General features: G+C 47.5%; 1 protein-coding gene across 1 annotated transcript; it reads right to left on the bottom strand.

Annotated features, from left to right (window-relative positions):
• Nucleotides 1-13,038: 13,038 nt before the first annotated feature.
• LOC148932600 (uncharacterized) lies at nucleotides 13,039-21,806 on the bottom strand. Its single transcript, XM_089065176.1, has 6 exons — nucleotides 21,663-21,806; nucleotides 16,271-16,428; nucleotides 15,563-15,823; nucleotides 14,942-15,007; nucleotides 13,901-14,479; nucleotides 13,039-13,066 (listed from the first exon to the last, which is right to left on the bottom strand). Exons 1-6 carry the CDS (start codon nucleotides 21,804-21,806, stop codon nucleotides 13,039-13,041), a joined length of 1,236 nt encoding a protein of 411 aa, XP_088921302.1.
• Nucleotides 21,807-22,466: the final 660 nt, after the last annotated feature.

Here is a 22,466-nt window from a genome sequence, read left to right as displayed (position 1 = left end):
GCAAACGGAGCTGTAGAGATTCAAGGGAGCGCCCCAAAATCAGTTCCTTTTCTGGTAAATGGGCACAGAGTGAAGGTATACAGAGATAATACATATATGCATGTGGTGGAAGAGACGCCACTACATGCATCTGCTATTATCATTTAAGTGTGTGGTCAGGCAAGTGGATATCCTCAATGAATTCGTAGGTCAGGTAAAGTGGGGAACAAAAAATTATTTTTACACTGGCCTAGGAAATATTGAGGATACTCATTTGCTATGTAAATAGTTCAGTTGCTTTCAAATATACAAAAACCCAAAAATATTTTTTGAAGCACCAAGCTCCCTGGGGAAATTGTTTTGTCATTTATGATCTTCGACCCAAGAATTTGGTGTTTCATTTCTTTTGTTGCTAGGGGGAGGAAGAGGCTTGCAAATTGGAGGGATGACGGTTGATTTTGGAATTTCGAATTCCGCTTTTCGAGGAACGTACGGTGGCTTACCTCATATCGCAACCGTTCGCCTGCCACTCTGAAAAGCCCCAAAGATATTTTTCAACCGGTCACTTCTCTCTCCACTTTCACAACTCTCTCTCTCTCAAAATATTTCTCTCTCAAATAATTTGTTCTTCAAACCCTAATCGAATCCACCCAGATATTGTGAGTTTTTGCAGTTAACCATGAAGAAAACACAGGATACCATCGTGAAGAAGGGAGATCCCGCCGCCAGACTACCGTCCGGGCAACTGCCGGCTTAGCCGATTTTTTCGGCGCTCGATATACGCTCAGAATGGAACCCGACTTCTGTGCCAGATTCCTCTGCCGTCAAAAGTCCCGATGAGGAAGCATTCTTGAAGGAACTGGAGGAGAAGTTCGGAAGTAAAGAGGAGGCCGAGAGACTTTTCTCTCGATTCTCGATGTTTCTTCAGCAACCGCAGGCAATCCCTGAGGAATCAAAGGCGTAACCACCGAGTTCAAACCTAGGGGATTCCAAAACCCTAGATCAGACGCATGCGGAAACTGGGCCAAACCCAGACATTGCAGAACAGGGAAAAGGCGGCAGCGGACTCGAGGAGGAAAGCGTAAGCGGATTTGCAGACGAAATTGACAGGATGGCGGTGGATCACTCTTTAGATGGAGTCGCAAGGGAAGGTAACACATCTGATTTACAATTGGTGGAGGGGGCAACCCCTGTGGTTGAAATTGGGGGGGGGGGGAACCCCTGTTTCTAAGAATGTGGAGGGGGAAACCCCGAATTTGTATGTGGAGGGGGGAACCCCGTTTGATTTCGAGGGGCCAACCCCGACTTTGCTCGTTGAGGGGGAAACCCCATTTGTGTTTGAGGGAGAAATCCCTAACAAACCTGAGGAGGAGACTCTGAATAAATCTACGGGGGAAACCCCAATTATGTGTGCTGAGGGAGAAATCCCTAGGAATTCTGGAGGGGACGAGGTCCCCGTTGATGTTACAGAACAGAGGCCCAAAGAGGACGGGCCGTTGGAGGTAGTGGATCTAGAGGAGGTACCAGAGGACTCACCCGTTGATCTGCGGGCGTCAAGGAGGATGATGGCACGGCGAAGCATGCTGGACGAAGTGGATGAGGATGACCAGACGAAGGGATCAGGATTCCTGGCCCCGGGGGCGACTAGCATGCAGGGAGGAGAGACTCCTGACTTTGAAGATGAGGTGGCAGCCGCAGAAGAGCGTCGAATGGCCAAGGAGCGCAAGAGGAAAGGAAAGACAGCCCTTACTCATCGGCCTAGGAAGTCGCAGAGGCTCCTCTCAGTCAGGGAATCCCCTCGTGCGTTGCCTAAAGCTCCTGGACCTGGTAAAGCCAACAGTGAGACAGATGAGGAGTCTGAAAAGAGGAGGTCCTTAACTATGAGCGAGAGGAGATTTGGATCACGAAGAAGCTCTTGGGGGCTATGTCTAAGTTCAACGACTCAAAGAGGACACAAACGTACAAGGATCGAAGTGCAGTTGGGAAACTGGCCAAATCAGGGAAGAGATACGACAGGGACTCGTTGAGGGAGATAGAGTGCGAGGAAGAATTCCTTGGTCACATCAAGGGAATAGGCTTTGAGTGGCTCCTGAACCATAGCGAACAGGAGGTACTAGTGGAAGCGGCCGGGGAATTTTTCTCCAGTTTCAGATTCAAGGCAACTACCGATCCGGATGTTTTTATTTTATTTTATTTAAAATCACCCCAGGGGTGGAGGGTTAAGGCAGACCCACACCTGTGCATTACCAAAGACAATAAAAACAAACACCGAATCGCCCAAAAGTGATGAGTCGCCAAGAACAATGAGGGCCTCTCTATCAACTAGAGTGACCACCTATCTACTCTTAACGAACCCTATTACAGTTGGAATGATGCCTCCCGCATCGTAAAACCCAAGATTTCCATTGACCTCACAAATTGAGGTTGGTCGAACTACCTCCCGGATCGATCACCTCGGCATTGCCTATCCCAAAAGAAACCGTCGCCACGTTGCTGCCCTTGAGGAGAGTCTCCAAATGGTTAGCTTTATGGGCACCTCCTTGCGGTTGGTGAAAGGTATATGTCGGTTTTCCTTTCCGTCGATTTGACACTAATTGAAACCCATCTCCATCTACTTGAATTTGCGCCTTCGTTGGTGCTTTCACTCTTGATGTCCCGTCCGCACCCAAGGCTCTTTGCTTGTCCCCGGCTCACGTGGTCTCTCGGTCCGGTTTCGGGATGTGGATGTCAGGTGAAGGCTTTTTTGGCTCGACCGGTATGAGAGAGTTGACTAGGCTCAACTAGGTGGAATCCGACCCGAGATTGGGTCGACGGGTATGAGAGGGTCGACCAGGCTCCTTCGTGGGCTGCTCCTCCTTTTTCTTCCTCAATGTGAAGCATGCTTCCTTGACGTGCCCAACATGCTTGCATTCCACACAATACAAAGGGATACGCTCCCACACCACCTTGTACCTAGTGTCCTTGCCTAGAATGTTGAGGATGATCTCTTCCGGTGGAGGCGTCGAGATATCAATCTCAATACAAATCCGGGCAAAAGTGAGTCGGTTTTGGTTAAGTGTTGCACGATCAGCTTGAATAGGCTTCCCCAAGAGCTTGCCAATCGCAATAAGGGCTGATTGGTCGTAGAGGTGGATTGGGAGTCCAATCACCCTACACCAAACCACGGCAATCGGGGATTCAACGAAAGTGTCAAAATCCGGTGTCCACTTGATCACCCGCATAGGATGTTGCTGTATGTACCACACCGGCGCCCCTTTGGTGCCATTGAGCATCCGGCCGTAGTCTCGGGCATCCCGGAATTGAATGAGGATGTGTTTGGCATTCACAAACTTCCACTTGAAGCCATCAATGGATTGGATGTGGGATAGGGATTTTTGGATTTGTTGTGGTGTCGGGATGGTGTGGGAGAACTTCCCGATGATGGCGTGCCCAATCTTGTCCGCCAAATGCTTTGTTTCATCGTTTGAGAAACTGAGCGATGGAACTCCCTCACACCTCCCGGCTGTTCCCAGCTCCTTATCTTGTCCGGCATCAAGGGTCACCGGGTCGGTATCCGCTTCTCCTCCATTCTCTACCTCGACTCTTTGGTTCTCTAACTTGTCCCCAAGCGCCGGTTTGACACGGTGGTTCCAAGCATTACCGAGCGGATCAACATTGGAAACCATCGGCTCCATTGGTCTCCCGAAGGGTGCAGCCACGCCGCTGCCTTCTTCAAATACCGGGTTGTCGGGTTGGGAATGACCATTATCATGCTGGGCGATATTTTGCTCCGGCTAGTTTTCCGGCGCCGGCGGCTTCCCGTCGGCCTCAGCCTCTCCATCCACGTTGGCTTCCTTTGGCAAGGTGGTTGTACCTGCATCAGATTTGAATTCAAAATTGCTTTCACTTTGAGACAAGTCACATGTCTCACTATCTAGTGCACAACTAGACATTTCCGGAAATGGTGCAGAAAGAAAGGTTGACTCGGAAAGCATGTTGGCACCATCCCCGATCTGGAGTATGTCCTCATCCATTGTAGCTATGCTTGCAGCTACCCCCACAAGTGTTGACCGAGCCACATCTAGTGCAACGGAACTATTCTCCTCCAACCGAGCTCCGGCCACGCTCGTCTGTCCCGTTCCGGCAGCTACTTCCGGCTGATACTTGGTCAAGGTTTCCCTCTTGCCCATAGAGAAACGCAGGTCCTTCGCAAGCAATGGATGGACTCCCGGCTCCACTTCGTTCAGGCCCATGGAGAGGTGCAAGGCCTCAAAAGGACCAGGTCGAGCCTTTCTAGTCCAGCGGCTTCCCTTTCTATCACCGGTTGGCGAGCTCACCTTGCCCACTCCGGCGGGGGAGTTTCCACCATTAATTCCGGCGGCTGACTCTTCAAACTCGAAAACAATCTTCTTTCTCATCCGCCCGGTCTCCGTTAGTGAAGCAAGTGCATCACGTTTAGTATTACCACTAGCTTTTCCGGGGTGAGGAGTGGCTGTTCTTTTCAGTTTCCGTCTTGCATTGGGTGGCCGGAAAACCCATTTCGGCGGAGGGGAAGGATTTGTGTCCTTGACCGCCTTCACCGGTGAATCCCTTCCGGGCTGAACCATGGCTAAAGGGACGATGGTCACATATCCACCTCACCCAAAGGTGAGGGAGATGACCGAAATTCAAGAGAGAAGGTAGAGAGTTTTTTAGAGAGAGGGAATTATATTTGTAAAATGATCTGACTACCGATCCGGATGTGAACTCCATCTCTTTCCGTCTTTTCACCATCGAGCATACCATGAGTGTAAGGGAGTGGTCTTTGAGGATGGGGCTATTTACAAATGCAGAGGATGACGAGGGTATTTGGGATGATAGAGTATACGGCCCACCGAGAGACACCCCTGGATTCTCATCACAAGCTGCCTGGGAATATTTGACACAAGCTGCATCGGGTACAATCTGATGGGCACGGCCAGCTCCAGCATCACCACCACCGAGCTCTACTTTACATGGTGCATGTCTAAACGCATCAAGGTTCACCTTGGATATTGGTTAGCCCAGGCCTGCCATCAGATGACTGCCAACCCTTCCCGCAACATGTACACCTGCCACCTTCTAGGCGCCTACATAGAGCGCAACTTTGTCATGAAGATTGGGAAGGCAGAGCCGAGTGTTACAATGTGTGAGCCCACGGAGCTATTCAGCATGGAGTACTTTTTCAACAAATAGCTCTTACATAAGGGAAGGAGTTGTGCTTCTACAACATAGGGGCCAACGTGGACAAGGTGAAGCGTGAACAGGAGCTGGTAGAAGATGTGATGAATGTGGATGTGACCGAACTACGGAAGGAGATGGCTGAGGTGAGAGAAGATATTGGGGGAGTCAAGAAGGTGCTACCGGAGATCAAGGGGAGTTTGGATACCCTGGCTGGACGATCATCTGCCCAGAATGAGAGGATGACCGAGGCGATCAAGCTTATGAAGAGAATGGCAAAGTGGTTGGGAGCTTCCCTTAGCAAGTGGGGGGAATTCCTCCAGGGATGGGGAGAAGTTAGCCGTAGGTGAAGGAGGGGCAAAAGAGGCTGGTGTAGAAGGCTGGGGGAAGACGGGAGCAGCCTCTTGCTGGAGGTTTTCCGGCTGAATGGTGACGAGAAGAGGCTGAGCATTTTCACAATCAAGCATATCCGTCGAGTCATTGTTGGCAATGTGGAGAAGAGGATTGATTTTTGTCACTACTTTGGCCCCAACGGCTAGGGCAGCCCATGAGTCCTCAAAGGGGAAGGGCGCCACTTGACTTTCCAAAAGAGGACTTGTCTCTATATCCATTTTAGGCAGTTTGAATGGATCACCAACCAAGATGCTTTTTGTCTCATTTGACTTCTGGTCAGCTGTCATGGAGTGACATAGGGAACTGACCCTTTCCGGCGCCGAGCCCATATCCACACCGGAGGAGTTGCCGGCGGCCATTTGACCGACAGCAGAATTTGTCGGAGCGTAGCATACTATAGATAGTAGGTGGGCCTCATTTCCAGCAAGAGTAGTTGTGTTTTCATCCGAGGGAGTAGGATCCATTACTTGTTGAGTCTTCGTCGGGAAAATCGGGCTTTTGCACTTTGGGATGGCGGCCGGCGCCGGAATGTTCTCTCCGAAATCAATCCTTTTGCAGAGTTGCTTATCTTCGGGGAGTGGGGAAATGTCGAGTCTTTTCCTCCCATTACCTTTGAGGGGCGGCGCTCGGTACTCCGGCGAGAGCTGATACGAGTCTTTGCGGTGGCAAGCTTCATTTTCCTAGTCGTTTGAACCGGAGGCGGCGTAGACTTCGACGAGAAAACTATTTGTTGGTCCGAAAGGGCAGCTGCTCTTTCATGCTCTCCATGCTCGACCGGAGCTGAGGCTTCCATAGCTGGCCACCGGAGGTAGGTCTCCGGGAGGGTGAGATAGGGTGGTGGTCTTCGGGGGAGAAGGGGGAAGGGTAGGGCAAAGCGGGGGCAGGGAAGAAATCCGGCGGCGGTGCGGCTGTCACCGGAAGACCATCTCCGCGAGAGAGAAAATCTTAGAGAGAGAGAGACAATCGCATTCTTCCCCTATTCAATAGGTTTGCTTTGCTGGCCAAGTAAACCCAAATATAAAGAACGTGCACGAAACAACAACGATTATCATGCTCTATTGACCAAAATGATCTTGTATTCATTGTCGTTACATTACAAACATCACAAAATGCATGGTTGTGGGCAATTTCTATTCAATAGGTTTGCTTGTTGGCCAAGTAAACCCAAATATAAAGAGTTAAGCTTTAAATGAACGTGTGAAGGGTTCCTCAGGTTCCTTTCCACTCTTTTTGGGTGTTTTGTGGTTTATCGTATGTAAATTGGAGTGTTTCCAACTGATCAGGAAGAGATTCCCGACCTAGCTGAGTCGTTGGTACGATAACTGGGACCTGGCTTCAAACAAATTTCCTCAACCCACTTCTACTGGCTAGTATAGTGGAGGTAAGAGTCGAATCCCACGAGGATGGACACGTTTTGAGAACTGTGGTGACTTTCCTGGGTGTTTTGGTTAGCTACCACGCTTGGGTTGAGATTTTACCTAGACAGGAATTAAAGGTGGTACTCTACTGACTAGTAGGCGGGAAAATAACAGACATGTGGGAGTGTTCGTGAAAATAGGGGACAAGGTGTATCAGAGACATATGGAAAGTGGACAGTTACTAAAAGGGGAAATTTAGACAACAAGGTATATCTGATGGCTGGGGGCTTCCTGACAGGTCTGGATAGCACATCTGAAAAGTAGGGAACAAAAGTAAAAGTAACTTAAAAGTAAAAGTGGTCCAAATAAAGTTGATTTTGACGTTTTCTTCCTCACCAAGTATTGACAAAAATCATATGAACACAGACACCATAACTAAAACTTCAGATTCATAAATTCAAACTCAAGATCCATCAATTAAAATGTTTAAACTTAAATTAAACGGTAAAACTGCAACTTTACTTCTACTGACTAACATGCAAGGTGGTAATCGCGGCGCAGAAAAGAAACTCATGCATGAAAACTTGACTAAACATAGCTACAACTTTTGAGTCAACAACTCCCGATAAGAAAATACTTAGAAATTGAAAGCAATCACTAAATCTAACTTTCCTAGGCAGAATGAAGCAAACTCGAACCAAAGTGACATGCGAAATAGAAACTTCATAATGCAAATGTTGGAAAATAACAAAGTACTTCAAAAGAGCAACAAAGATGAGTGTTTGCAAGTAACTTAAATGTTGAAAACCATTAAACTTTAAACTAAGAAAGCGATTAAGATTGTTTATGCCACTCCGGGCGATGATACTACTACACTGCTACGACAACTGGCTGGAACGGCAGACTGATGACTTCTCCGGCAAACTCTGGACGTCAAGTGACTATGGCTATGGCGAGGAATGAGAGGTGGGATAATGCTGAAAGATGGATCTTCTAGAGAGAATTCTACTAAGTGTGATTGCCAAACTCCGAACTGAACTCCTTCTCTCTCTCCAAGTGGCTTCTTTTATAGGGAGGCTTTCCCTTGCTTTTAGGGTAGACTTCTCCCGCATTTTGACCATTTTGCCCTCGTCAATGATCATCCCAGCTATCCTCCTTCTCCATCTCGAGCCTTTTATCTGGCATGCATCCTGGTCAGTATCGCACCCTTCTGGAGCCCTTTTCACTTGCGTTACCTGAATCATTTCCTACTGACTTGGATCCTTCAATCCTGCACACTTGAGCAACTGTTTTGCAGATAATACATGAATTTCACGACATACTGACCAGTAACCAAGGCTTAGAATTCGACTTATCAAACTGCTCACACTTACAAACAAAAAGAAATAAGTCGAATTCGAGCCTGGTTACTCCCCCTGACCGACTCTACCTAACTAGACTCAAGACTCTGATGCACTAGAAAAGAAAACAAAAATGACACAAACACATAAGACACATAGTTAACTTAAACACATAGAACATGCTATATTTTCAACCACCCTTCCCCTCGAGATCAGGTGCAATCCGGCCTTAGGCAGCCTTGAACTTTCGCCACCCCCCTTTTCTTCCAGTCAGTATATCTGCTTGTCAGGATCACCCAATCCTAGGCCAAACACTGGGTTCACTCAGTCACTCATTCCTCACAGGGGATGTTAGGACTGTTTTCTCTCAATGCTTAACCACAAATGTTTCGGACTCAGATCTCACATGCAACTCCTGAAGGTCTTTAAGGCTTGTAATGGGGCTAGTGGTTTGTAGTGTTTGGGGTAGTTGTCCCTAAGGCTCTAAGGTTCAACAATAACTGTGTGCATTCGGGCTTCTGGCTAGGGCTTCTTCTTTGGCTGGACAATTTCTGACATTGGCTTCCAACTGGTCAGTAGCTTCTTCGTGGCTTCGCCACCCTTATTCCTTCTTCTATTTTTTTGGATCTGGAAACTTCAGATCGATTTTCTCCTTCTTTCTTTGTTTTTCTCTTCTTCAGCTGGGTCCTTTTGTATGTCCTCCTGGTCAGTAGCTTCCATGCCTCATGCCTTGCACGCACACAGTTCCAGTGGCTGATGGGTTATTTTGGGCTATAATTTAGGCTAGAAAATGGGGTCCTAAGGGTAGGTTTTTTTTTTCTCTCTTTTTTTTTTATGGGGGGGGGGGGGGTTTCCTACTGCCTTCAGGGTTTGCCACACGCGGTCACCTTGCCCTGGACATCATGTGGTAGCCTCTCTTCTTTTTTTTTTTTCCAGTATTTAGTGGAAAGTAGTTCCACTTTGGGGTTTCTAACTCACCTTTTAAGAGGGCTTTCGTGTCGGACCTAAGGGATGGGTTTTTCCTTCATACTTGCATCATCTCTACTGACTAGGGGTTACTGGAGGGGGTGGTTTCTGTTTTTTGGCATGCCTTATCTCCCTCAATTCCCCTCACCGTCAGTTCGAGGCAGTTGAGTTTAAGCCCACTCATAAAACATAACACATAATTCCTAGACCTAAACAAACCTAAAAAAAAAAACTAACATGCACTGACTCAAATAACACATATATACATGTCATACTGGCCATTTGCTCCCCCCTCTCACTTCACAAGTGTCTGCCCCAGATACGGGCTGTGAAGTGAAAATTGGGAATGGCTAGTATGACGGACACTCACTTATAATAAACACATATTATATCTAAAAACTTCTCACACTTAGACTATGCAATAGGCTAAGTGGGAGAGTTTCAGATATATACCTAGATCTATAAATAAAACAGAGCAATATATTTACAAAGATGAAGTAAAAACATATAACTCTTCACACTTAGACTACGCAGTAGGCTAAGTGTGAGGTATTATGCTCACGACAAAACACAAAGAAAAACATAATAAAATACATGCACCGAAGTAGCAAACCCTTTACTTCTCACACTTAGACTATTAAATAGGCTAAGTGTTACGAATGGGGTTTGCATACAATTAAAACACATAAATCTACCCATTTAGTAAAAGTACGAAAACATAAACAAAAGAAAAAACTTAAAAATTAAAAAGAAAACTAACTGGTCAGTTGGGGGTGGTTCGGTCAGGTGTTCCTCCTGCTCCTTCTTGGGGCAGGGTTCTTTGCAGGTGGGTCTGTTGGTTCCTCTTCAGTAGGTCCGAGTTGGTTGTCATCATCCTCCTGTTGTCCATTTCCTTCTCCTTCCTCATGTCCGGTGGGTTCTTCTTCCTGTCCTCCATGTCCGCTTGTTCCAGCTCCACTGCTTGCTTTCCCTCTTGCAAACTCCGTTAGTATGCTCTCCATTAGGGTTGTCAGCTTCGCCATCTCTGCCCGCGCTTGTCTATTCTCCTCAGCCAGCTCTGTCACTGCCCTCTCCGGATTTTCTTGCCTCAGCCTCTGCGCTTGGTCGATCTGGGCAGCTTGCACCTCCTGGCCTTGTTGTGCCCTTCCTCCAGGTGCTTCTCCTATTGGGTAGAACTGGGGTACACCTTCTCTGTAGTATACCAAGTTGGTGCGGGCGAAGAAGGGTATATCAAATAGACCAGGAGCGTCGACCATGTACATTGGAGACAGGTCCTCTGCCTCTGTTATGATGATGTTGTTGCGCACGAAGGCTCCTAGTATGTGGCAGAGTGACAAGTTTCTGGCTGGGTAGGTGGCTATCAGATGGCATTGGTAGGCTGTCCAAAACCCTAGGTGCAGTTTCCTTCCATGCTTAGCACACCATACCAAGTACAATTCGGTCATGGACGTTCTTGCAGCGGAGTTGCTCTGCCCCAGTAGGTTATAGCCTAAGTAGAGCTGCACCAATCGCAGCATGGAATTGTTGAAGTGGGTGGATCTGGATTTTGTGGAGGCGAACTGGCCAGCATTGGGGTGGGTTAACTCCTCCCAGGCTTCCTGGGGCTCAAATTCTATATGACGCCTCGGTACCCCCCTCTCACGGCTTCTCCAGTCCGGACCTATAGCCTCCTCCAGGCTACACATACCCAATCGCACAGTCCACTCTATCAGACTCATCGACAGTTCTCCACCGAATATCCTAAAGGAGATTGACACCTTGTCTAGGTCCGTAGTGAGTTGGAACCTAAATGTGGTGAAGAATTCTTTCGCTAATCTCACCGATATCTCTGGGTCCCTATTCTCTAACAGCCATTCAAAACCCAATGCTTCCATACTGGCCAAGAAGGAATCACGAACAGACAACTCATCCAAAGAGGGTATATGGAGTACCTTTCCGCATTTGACTTGCTTGCTACTGTCATCCTTGTCGTCAAATGCATCCTGAAGCTTTTTGGTGTCGTAGTGCTTCATGTCCTCCATAAGCTCGTCAGTGAGCGTTACCCTCTACCGCCGGTATACAATCCTCTCTACCGGAGGATGGACTAGTTCAAGGTGGTTGTCGGGGAGCTGCTGCTCATGATAGTCTTCTCCTTCCAGAGAGATATCACTCTCTGAGTCAGAATCCTCGCTGGAAGTGTAGTCGGTGTCGCTTGATCTCTCCTTTTCTTCCAGCTCTCTGATCACTATGCTTGCATTGACAGTGCGCTGTTTTTCATGACTTGTTTCCTCTTGACAGGGGCCTTCCCCTTCCTCTTCCTTTCTTGAATGTACTTGGTTTCTTCGATATCCATTGGCTCTGCTTCCTCGTCGGCTTGTGTTGAAGTGTCCTCCTGGGCGGTAGGCTCGGCCACCATGCGGGCACTAGTATCACTTCTTGCTGCCTCCTCCCGACCTACTGACTTTTATGCGAGGTCCAGACCCTCAGCCATCTTGTCAGTATTCTCCTCCTGGTCAGTCGGCATTGCTGATACTGTCCCTGTTGCCATTTGGGTTTCCTCCTGGCTAGCATTCGAGGGCTCGTCCCCAGGTTTTGTAGGAGTAGTCTTCTCGTCATCACTCGAAACCTCCACCGCATCTGCTGCGGTGTTTGCTCCTGCCTTGTTGGACGTCCACTTTCCCAAACATCTCTGTGACACTCTTTGGGGTTTCTGCCTTTCCGCTTTGAGGTCGTTCTTCAACACTAGCCTCCTCTTTACTGGCTTTGGTTTAGTCACCACTGAGGCCTCCTCTTGATGTGTTTCTGGGTCTTGTCTTTCCTCTTCAAGTTGTTCGGCCCTTTTCGGTTGTTCGTCTGTCTTCTCCTCTACTGACTGGTGGGCTACCCCTTCCGACCTTTCCGCTTCCTTTGTTGCTTTCCCCTTCCCTACTGCCTGGGATGTGAGGTCCATTACCTCAGCCACCCTTCAGGGTTTATCACGATTCGATCCCCTTTGCCCAAAACCGTTTGGAATTCTTCATCCGTCATTATCCCTTGCTTCCTGGCCGTCTCGTTCAGATCTATCTCCTCCCTCGCTACATCGATTTTTGCATCAGTGGCCCTAATCTCCTCTGCTTCACCTTTCTCGCTCTCGCTTGCTCTCCCTCCACCTTCCTTATCTTCTGTTTCTCCCCAGTTGGGATCTTGATAGGAGGAAAGAGGGCTGACGTCCAGCGGCTCTGTTTGTTGGTGTATGGGAAAAGGGTGGGAGGGTTCTGATTGTGCAGCAACTGTTGAGGAAATATTTCCGGACGTCGGAATTGAGGTTTTTGGGGTGGTGGTGGGTGGGTTTTCTGTGGTTGCAGTTGGGGTAGGGTTTGATGTCGCCGGCATTCCTCCGGTTAGGCTAAATCCGGCTAGGGTTGTTGCCCAGTCTCTGTTGGGGTCCTGTTGGCTTAGAAATGCCGCTAGTGCGTCTAGAGGAATCATCGTCGGGATTTGTGTCGTCGGCGGTGGTTGTGATCGTTGTGGGCTTGGCGGCCGCGACTCGGCTGCTGGCTGGAGTTCTGACGAGGCTTCGCCGGTGGTAGATGCCGGGTTGTTGGTTGCCTTTCTCTTTGCCATGACAGTACCGGTGGTGGTTTGCAGTGGTTTCTGTAGTGGGTGGTAGTTTTTCGGAGTGGGAGTGGTGGTTGTGAGAGAGGGAGTGCAGGTAAGGGTTTGTAAAATGAAGGGGAGTAGGCGGTGGGGTGTTTTATAGAGTGGTGGGCAGTTGAGGGGTTTGACAGGTTGTAGGCGGTCGCTCGGTTGAGACGCTTCGTGTGGGAGGCGGTTGTGCTTGCTGGCAGCCGATTGGACGTTGCTTGTCATGCGCCCTCCAGCCTCTGCACTCGCCTGCAAAGCTGTAACACGCCCAAAATTCAAACTTTACTCAACTCTCTCTTCTCAATTAGCTAGAAATAGAAAAAAGTAAATAAATGGCTCTTTAATATAATTCAGAGTTTCACCCAAGTGGTATCCTCGTGGTCAGTACGAACTCCGAATTAATATTTAAGATCCGAAAAATCTTTTTGTTGTTTTTCCTTCTTAACTTAAATTAAATTACCAAATATCTACAATATTTACATCATTACTAAGGGTATTTGAAATTTTACCGGGTCAGTAAGTACAATACTTATGCCGTTGACCAGGTGAAACTTCAAATCCCTTTCCTACTGGTCATTTAGACGCTCTTAAAGTGTAGTGGAATTTCTTCCACTACACACACCTCTTCATTCTCCCTATATATTTTCAATCATGGTCCATTAACGACAAAAGGTTCAGAGTTAGGGATACTCCCTGAAATCTCGACCGCTCCATTAGCACGTAGCGCAGTGATAATGTAGGGTCCTGCCCATTTGGATTTGAGCTTCCCAGGCATTAGCTTCAGTCTTGACTGGAAGAGTAGTACTTTCTGACCAACTTGGAGATCCTTGGTTCTCAGATTTTTGTCGTGCCACATCTTTGTTTTCTCTTTATACCACATGGCTGAGTCGAACGACTCCAATCTGAGTTCTTCCAGCTCTTGTAGTTGTAGCTTCCTTTCCTCTTCACAGGCCTTAGCATCCACATTAACCTGTTGTAATGCCCAGTACGCTCGGTGCTCAATTCCCACTGGCAAGTGACACATCTTCCCAAAGACGATGCGATAGGGGGACATCCCTATAGGAGTTTTGTATGTTGTCACACAGAGCATCTTCCAACCTTATGCTCCAATCTTTTCTGGAGGGGTTGACTGTTTTCTCTAAAATGCTCTTTATTTCCATGTTTGAGATCTCTGCCTGCCCGTTGGCTTGAGGGTGGTAAGGACTGGATAGGCGGTGATGAACTCCGTACTTCTTCATCAATACTTCGACCGTTCGGTTGCAGAAGTGAGTCCCTTGATCGGAGATGATTGCCCTTGGTATCCCAAATCGGCTGAATATATGACTCTTGAGGAACTTGGTGACTTCCTTAGATTCACAAGTGCTTGTGGCCTTGGCTTCTATCCATTTTGACACGTAGTCAACTGCCACTAGGATGTAGGAGTTACCATAAGATGAGGGAAAAGGACCCATGAAGTCCATACCCCAGATGTCAAACACCTCACAAACTATTACTGGAACTTGCAGCATTTCATCCCTCGCGGAGATCCCACCGGTCAGTTGGCAACGGTCACAACCTTTGCAGAACTCGTATGCATCTCTGTTCAGGGTTGGCCAGTAGAATCCGCTATCTAGCACCTTCCTGGCAGTTTTTCTTGGCCCGAAATGTCCTCCACATGCCAAGGATTGGCAGTGCGTCAGTACATCCCGTTGCTCCCAGTCAGGAACGCATCTTCTAATGACCTGGTCTGCTCCTGCCTTCCACAAGTATGGATCGTCCCAGAAATAGTACCTTGCTTCGCTCTTGATCTTCATCTTCTGAGCCTTTGTCACGTTTGGCACCATTGGCAGTTCTCCTGTTACTAAGTAGTTTGCCAAGTCCGCATACCAGGGTTCCTGTCCCACTTTCTCCTTGCCCTTGGTTGTCGCGTCCTGACCAGTAAGTCTCATCACCTCTTCCCAATCGATTTTTTTCACGGAGAAAATCACTTCACATAAATGCTCTTCCGGGAATCGATCCCTTACATCTTCAATGTTCCCTTCTTGTATTATTCTACTCAAGGGGTCTGCTACCTTGTTTTCAACTCCCTTCTTGTCTTCTACCTCCCAGTCGAATTCTTGTCGAAGCAGCACCCATCTAATAAGTCGGGGCTTTGACTCCTTCTTTGCAATGAGATACTTGATCGCCGCATGATCAGTATAGACGATGACTCTGGATCCCAGTAGGTACTGCCTGAACTTCTCGAATGAATAGACAACTGCCAACATCTCTTTCTCGGTGGTGTCATAATTTCGTTGGGCTTGATTCAGGGTTTTTGATGCATAGAATATCACGTACCTTTTTCCGTCTATCTTCTGACCCAGCACAGCCCCCACTGCATAGTCACTAGCATCGCACATCACCTCGAAGGGGTGATCCCAGTCAGGAGCCTGAATGATCGGTGCAGAAATCAATTTTTCCTTAAGGAGGTTGAAAGCAGCCTTGCAATGCTCATCGAAGACGAACTCCACCTCGTTTTGGAGAAGCCTGGTAAGAGGTTGGGCAATCTTGGCGAAATCCTTGATAAATCTTCGATAAAACCCAGCATGGCCAAGGAAACCTCTTATTCCCTTCTGATCAGTAGGGAAGGGTAGTTTGGATATGACATCCACTTTAGCTTGATCCACCTGGATCCCCTTTTCCGACACCACGTGTCCTAGAACAATTCCTTCTGTAACCATAAAGTGGCATTTCTCAAAGTTCAAGACCAGACTCTTTGCTTGACACCTTCCTAGCACCACATCCAAATGTTGCAAGCACGAGTCGAAAGAGTCTCCATAGACGGTGAAATCATCCATAAAGATCTCTATACATTCTTCGATCAAGTCCGAGAATATGCTCATCATGCACCGTTGGAAAGTACCGGGGGCGTTGCATAGGACAAATGGCATGCGCCTATACGCATAGGTTCCAAACGGGCACGTGAACGTGGTCTTATCCTGGTCCTCCGGGTTCACATAAATTTGAAAGTATCCACTGTACCCATCCAAAAAGCAGAAGTACTTCCTCCCAGCCAGTCGCTCCAGCATTTGATCGATGAATGGCAGGGGGAAGTGATCCTTCCTGGTTGCAGTGTTCAACTTTCGGTAATCTATACACATTCGCCACCCAGTAACTAGTCTGGTGGGCACTAGTTCATTCCTCTCATTCTTAATTACCTGGATTCCTGACTTCTTGGGGACCATATGGATTGGGCTAACCCATTCACTGTCTGGAACCGAGTATATAATGCCTAGTGAGAGCAACTTCAAGATTTCCTTCAGTATCTCTTCTCGCATGTTTGGGTTCACCTTTCTTTGAGAGTCCCTATGCGCCTTGGCTCCATCCTCTAGACTAATGTGGTGCATGCAGACGTCCGGGCTTATACCTACCAGGTCCGTAAGGCTCAATCCAATAGCCTTCTTGTTCTTGCTCAGCACAGTTAGTAGTCTTGCCTCTTGCTCTACAGTCAACCCGCTGTTGATGATTACAGGGAATGAGTCTTCCTCCCCTAGGTAGGCATACTTAAGGTTTGCTGGCAACTTTTTCAACTCCACTTGCGGGGGTAGTGTGTCTGTAGGTAGAGGGTTCTTCTTTGAATCCTCCTCTTGTTCCTGTTCAGCATCTGATTTTTCCTCCATACTGGCCGGTACCACGGCCCCCACGGATCCTGCTAGTTCTAACTTCTGACAGAATTCCATAATTGCTTCTTCGATCTCTTTGTCAGTCAACCCTCGGCTACTGATCAGATCACACCATGCGGCTGCTTCCACATCAGCCTGGGGATACACATCCAAGGTTTGGAGCTTTTCCTGGAATAATTCGGTCTCAAGAAATTCTTGGACTAGGGGGTCAATTATATCAACATAACATAGATTTTCAGAATCTATTGGTCTTTTCATGGCTTCATTGATGTCAAAGACAAATTTCTCACCACTAAAGTCAATGCATATTGTTCCCTCGGCCATATCCACAATTGTCTTAGCCGTTCTTAAAAATGGTCTTCCTAACAATATCCCGCTAGACTCCCTAGCTTCTGGTTCACTCATTTTAATGACATAAAAATCAGCGGGATAAGTAAAGTTCTGTATCCTGACCAACACATTTTCTAACACACCCTCAGGATTGATACATGATCTATCAGCCAGTTGGATCAACACCCTAGTATTCGACAATTTTACCCCCTTTAACCGATTATAAATGGATAACGGCATAACATTGATAGATGCTCCTAAATCACACATTGCATGCTCGATTTTCACATCTCCAATCGTTATAGGTAGGGTAAACATACCTGGGTCGGCTCTCTTGGGTGGTAGCTTCTCTTGTACAATGGCTGACGCTATTCCCTCCACCATGATCTTTCCATCCTCCTGGGCCTTCCCGACTATGAACTCCTTTATAAACTTCCCCAAAGGGGGCAGTCTCACGGCTTGGAGGAATGGTATGGTGACATCCAGCTTCCCAAAGATCGACATGAAATCCACAGGGTTTTCCTTCTTCCTTTTCGTCACAAACCGATATGGAAACGGTTTTTCTCCCTTAGCCTCTCCAGTCAGTCCTTGTGGAATTCCCTTTGGCTCCTCCTGGGCTTGAGGTTCCGATGTGGGCATTACTCCTCCCGGTTGCTCATTCCCAGGTTGTGTTTCTTCCTCCTTTCCCTCCACGGTAGGCTTCTCGTTTAGAAAAGACGGATCCTCCATCTGAGGCAGAGGCCTCTTGAGCTCTTCCGCTGGAATAACGTCGCTCAGCACCCTTTCTCTATTAGACTCCCCAACAGGGTTCTTGAGCTGAGGTCCATTATAGGCTGTCCCGGACCGCAGTGTAATCTTGCTCACATTTACCTTCTCAGGTACATGGACTGTAGATGGGAGTTTCCCTGAGTTCCCCTTCATTTCGCCCACCGAGTTAGCGAGCTGGGCCAACTGCCTGTTCATCATATCCATATTTGCCCTATGCTCCTTCTGGGCACTTTTCATTCCTTGCATTGTTTCATTACCGAGTTCCCCTTTATGCTTTGCTGCGAGGCAAGCATCTCTCCCATCATGTCCTCCATGGACCTCCTCGACCTGTTTGGGTGATGGAATTGGTTCGAGCTCTGATGCTGGTTATACTGAGGTGGTGGGTTTGACTGGTACCCTGAGAAATTTTGTTGGTTTTGGTTCGGTGGGTACTGGTTATACTGGGCAGGAGGGTTATACTGGTCGTGGTTGTGCTGGTACTGACTTTGGTTTTGATTGTGGGTGTTATATTGAGGCCCTGGGTTAAATTGGTTCTGGTTTTGGTTCTGGTTTTGGTTTTGGTTTTGGTTTTGAGAGTTTCGCTGATGGGGTGGCACATAGGTAGGGTTTGGATTCTGGTTTTGAGAGCCTTGGTTCCGAGGATGCTGGTCTCTTCCTACCCAGTTAGAATGGTAGTCAGGGTTTGTTGGTCCGCGGTTGGGATATTGGTTCGGCTGGGGGTTGGGTTGATTTGGAGCCTGATTTTGGTTCTGATTCTGATTTCCATCTCCCCATCGGAAATTTTGGTGGTCCCTCCATGGTGCATCTCTTTGTTTCCCCGGAATCCAATTGCCGTTGGAATTGTAGTATCCTGCGGCATTTGCTTGCTCCACATCCGGCAAGTTGTCCGGCTAATCATATGGTAGTACTGGGGCTTCTTGGCCTCCAGTTGGAAAAGGTGGTGGAGTGTTCTGTTTGATTGCAATCAGCAATTCCTTCTTCAATTCCTCCATCTTCAAGTCCATCCGTTCCTCCTGGTCAGTAGCCGAAGCACTCGCTACCCTTTCTCTGCTGTACCCATCTCTCGCATTATCGTACGTCTTCTTCGCATTCAACAGTTTGCGTAGCACCTTTTTGGCTTCACTTACTCTCAATTGGGTGAAATCACCACCAGATGATGAATTCGCCAGATCCTTGGTTTCCTTGTTCATCCCCTCATAGAAGGTGTGGTGCACCTCTATCTCCTTCATGCGATGGTTGGGGCATGACTCCAGAAGGCTCATGTACTTCTCCCAGTACTCGATCAGGGTTTCATCATATTCTTGCCTTATGCACGATATTTTCCTCTTCAATGCACTTGTCTTCGAAGACGGGAAAAACTCGGCTAGGAAAACTGACTTGAAATTGGCCCACGTATTGATAGAGTCGGCCGGCAGACGCATGAACCAAGTGTTGGCCTCTCCCTTTAGGACAAAAGGTAGGGCCTTCAGTCTGTAATCATCCTCGCTCGCTCCTGCTGGCCGCCTCTGTGCCTTACAGATCTTGCAGAACTCATTTAAGAACTCGTAGGGTCCTTCATAACTCTTCCCACGTAAGTCGGTAGGATTGCAATCACGTGGGGTTTCACATCACAGGCGGTCTGGCCTGGGGTGACTACTATGGCTTGTGGGGGATCTCCGTCGGCGTGCGCAGTAAGCGTTGCGAGCACGGGATCGTCCTCACCTTGGTCAGCCATTCTCACTAGTGTTCTTACTGGTTAGGGGGGGGGAAGCTCTGGGAGTTGGTACTCTGGCTCCTCTTTTTCTTCGTCACTACTCGTTCTTAGGTCGGACAGTGCTGTCGACAGACCAGAACAAGTGGTAACGAGTATTGTTTCTCGGGGAAGTATCCTTGGTCTCCACTGGCCAGGAGCCGAGCCACTTCTCATAAACTGAAAACAAAAAGAAAAGAAAAATTATAAATAGTATGTACACCAAAAAGATCACACACAATAACAGGTATGAACGCCATCCATCCCCGGCAACAGCGCCATTTTGAAGTGTTCCTCAGGTTCATTTCCACTCTTTTTGGGTGTTTTGTGGTTTATCGTATGTAAATTGGAGTGTTTCCAACTGATCAGGAAGAGATTCCCGACCTAGCTGAGTCGTTGGTACGATAACCGGGACCTGGCTTCAAACAAATTTCCTCAACCCACTTCTATTGGCTAGTATAGTGGAGGTAAGGGTCGAATCCCACGAGGATGGACACGTTTTGAGAACTGTGGTGACTTTCCTGGGTGTTTTGGTTAGCTACCACGCTTGGGTTGAGATTTTACCTAGACAGGAATTAAAGGTGGTACTCTACTGACTAGTAGGCGGGAAAATAACGGACATGTGGGAGTGTTCGTGAAAATAGGGGACAAGATGTATCAGAGACATATGGAAAGTAGACAGTTACTAAAAGGGGAAATTTAGACAACAAGGTATATCTGATGGCTGGGGGCTTCCTGACAGGTATCGATAGTACATCTGAAAAGTAGGGAACAAAAGTAAAAGTAACTTAAAAGTAAAAGTGGTCCAAATAAAGTTTATTTTGACGTTTTCTTCCTCACCAAGTATTGACAAAAATCATATGAACACAGACACCATAACTAAAACTTCAGATTCATAAATTCAAACTCAAGATCCATCAATTAAAATGCTTAAACTTAAATTAAACGGTGAAACTGCAACTTTACTTCTACTGACTGACATGCAAGATGGTAATCGCGGCGCAGAAAAGAAACTCATGCATGAAAACTTGACTAAACATAGCTACAACTTTTGAATCAACAACTCCCGATAAGAAAATACTTAGAAATTGAAAGCAATCACTAAATCTAACTTTCCTAGGCAGAATGAAGCAAACTCGAACCAAAGTGACATGCGAAATAGAAACTTCATAATGCAAATGTTGGAAAATAACAAAGTACTTCAAAAGAGCAACAAAGATGAGTGTTTGCAAGTAACTTAAATGATGAAAACCATTAAACTTTAAACTACGAAAGCGATTAAGATTATTTATGCCACTCCGGGCGATGATACTACTACACTGCTACGACAACTGGCTGGAACGGCGGACTGATGACTTCTCCGGCAAACTCTGGACGTCAAGTGACCATGGCTGTGGCGAGGAATGAGAGGTGGGATAATGCTGAAAGATGGATCTTCTAGAGAGAATTCTACTAAGTGTGATTGTCAAACTCCGAACTGAACTCCTTCTCTCTCTCCAAGTGGCTTCTTTTATAGGGAGGCTTGCCCTTGCTTTTAGGGTAGACTTCTCCCGCATTTTGACCTTTTTGCCCTCGTCAATGATCATCCCAGCTATCCTCCTTCTCTATCTCGAGCCTTTTATCTGGCATGCATCCTGGTCAGTATCGCACCCTGCTGGAGCCCTTTTCACTTGCGTCACCTGAATCGTTTCCTACTGACTTGGATCCTTCAATCCTGCACACTTGAGCAACTGTTTTGCAGATAATACATGAATTTCACGACATACTGACCAGTAACCAAGGCTTAGAATTCGACTTATCAACGTGCATGAAACAACAACGATTATTCTATTCTATTGACCAAAATGATCTTGTCTTCATTGTCGTTATGTTACAAACATCACAATATGCATAGTTGTGGGCAATTTCAATTAAATAGGTTTGCTCTTTTTTTTTTTTTTTTTTTTTTTTAAACACCCTGATGGTGGAGGGTTCGTGGGTCCCTCATCCCTTCATATCATCAAGCTGAGACTATACAGATGCATGTCCAAAAGTGACATGTACAACAAGGAAAGGGTAGTTCAAAGCCACGATAGAGTATCACGGCATCACCCCACATTCCGGGGAATACCATTCTACTCTACTCTCGAGCTCAAAAGCTTTCAAGGAATAAACTACAATTCTAGTCTAATTGTTGAACCTGAAGTTGGGCAGTCCCAGTTGGTCCATTCGGACCATTGATAGAATCATACGAGGGGCCGTGTCATGATTAAATACTTCAATATTTTCTGTCATGCATCCCTGTTGGGCCAAGGTGCGCGCCACCTTATTACCTTCATTGGGGATTTGTGTGATTTTGTAACCCACCAAATTTAGTACATTTTCTGATCCGGGTGACCCACAGCCGAGTATTGGCCGCCCCATACTTCTTAGCGCTCAACAGCCTTGCAGCCTCGGGCTCCCCTATTTCCATCCAGATATTCGATCCCTTCCCCACCGCCATGTTGATGCCGAGAGACACTGATTGAAGAACAGCCTCCATTCGGACCTAGCTGTGATTTTTGTTTTGAAGCCGCACACAAGATTACCTCCCGGATCCCGGAGAATGCCCCCAGCCCCTGCACCTGCTGCACTCCAAATTCCAATAATGTTCAACTTGAGCCAATTGCCCTCTGGTGGCAGCCATCTGATTATCCTAATCTGTTCTCGCGATCTCTCCTTCCACACCGAGAAATTCAGTCCAATGTTGGTCTCACACCCCGTCCATTATTTTTTCCCGAGCTTTCCGGCCGAAATGAGATGTTGCAAATATTGTTTGGTCCGGTTGAGCACGATCTCCGCTGTGAATACCGTTCCTCTATGAATATGATTGTTGCGTTCCGACCAAAGGAACCAGAGGACCAAGCAGGGTATGACAATGCAGGAATTGACCTGACGCTCTCCCTTCTCTCTAACTTTCTCTCTCTAAGTGTAATGGTCCTCCGGTGACGCCCCACCACCGCCGACCAACGTCCGATCATCCTCTCCGATCACCTCTCCACATCCTCCTTCCCATCCCCCCCTCCCCCCAAGAACACGAGCTGCCGCGCTTGGCCTCGACGGCCATGTCGAGCTTGTCGACACCAACCGCTGCCAACGCCCAAGCTATCGACGAAGGCACATCTATCCCGGACCATTTGATGGTTTTCCGGTCAAACCAGGC

Source organism: Salvia hispanica, chromosome 2 (assembly GCF_029641045.1).
Source record: "Salvia hispanica isolate PSC_SH4W2 chromosome 2, Shi_PSC_v1, whole genome shotgun sequence".
Classification (NCBI taxonomy): Eukaryota; Viridiplantae; Streptophyta; class Magnoliopsida; order Lamiales; family Lamiaceae; genus Salvia; species Salvia hispanica.
This window is presented reverse-complemented; position numbering and strand designations above follow the sequence as displayed.

Bases quoted from the DNA above. Each gene is read 5' to 3' on its own strand.
- LOC148932600 (XM_089065176.1), bottom strand. From the start codon at position 21,806: ATGGAGGCTGTTCTTCAATCAGTGTCTCTCGGCATCAACATGGCGGTG. The intron at 16,429-21,662 runs GTCACCCGGATC...GATGCTGAACAG, and splicing joins CGGCCAATACTCGGCTGTGG to GAACAAGAGGAGGATTCAAA. The intron at 15,824-16,270 runs GGCAAGACTACT...CTTCTGCTTTTT, and splicing joins GGGTTGACTGTAGAGCAAGA to GGATGGGTACAGTGGATACT.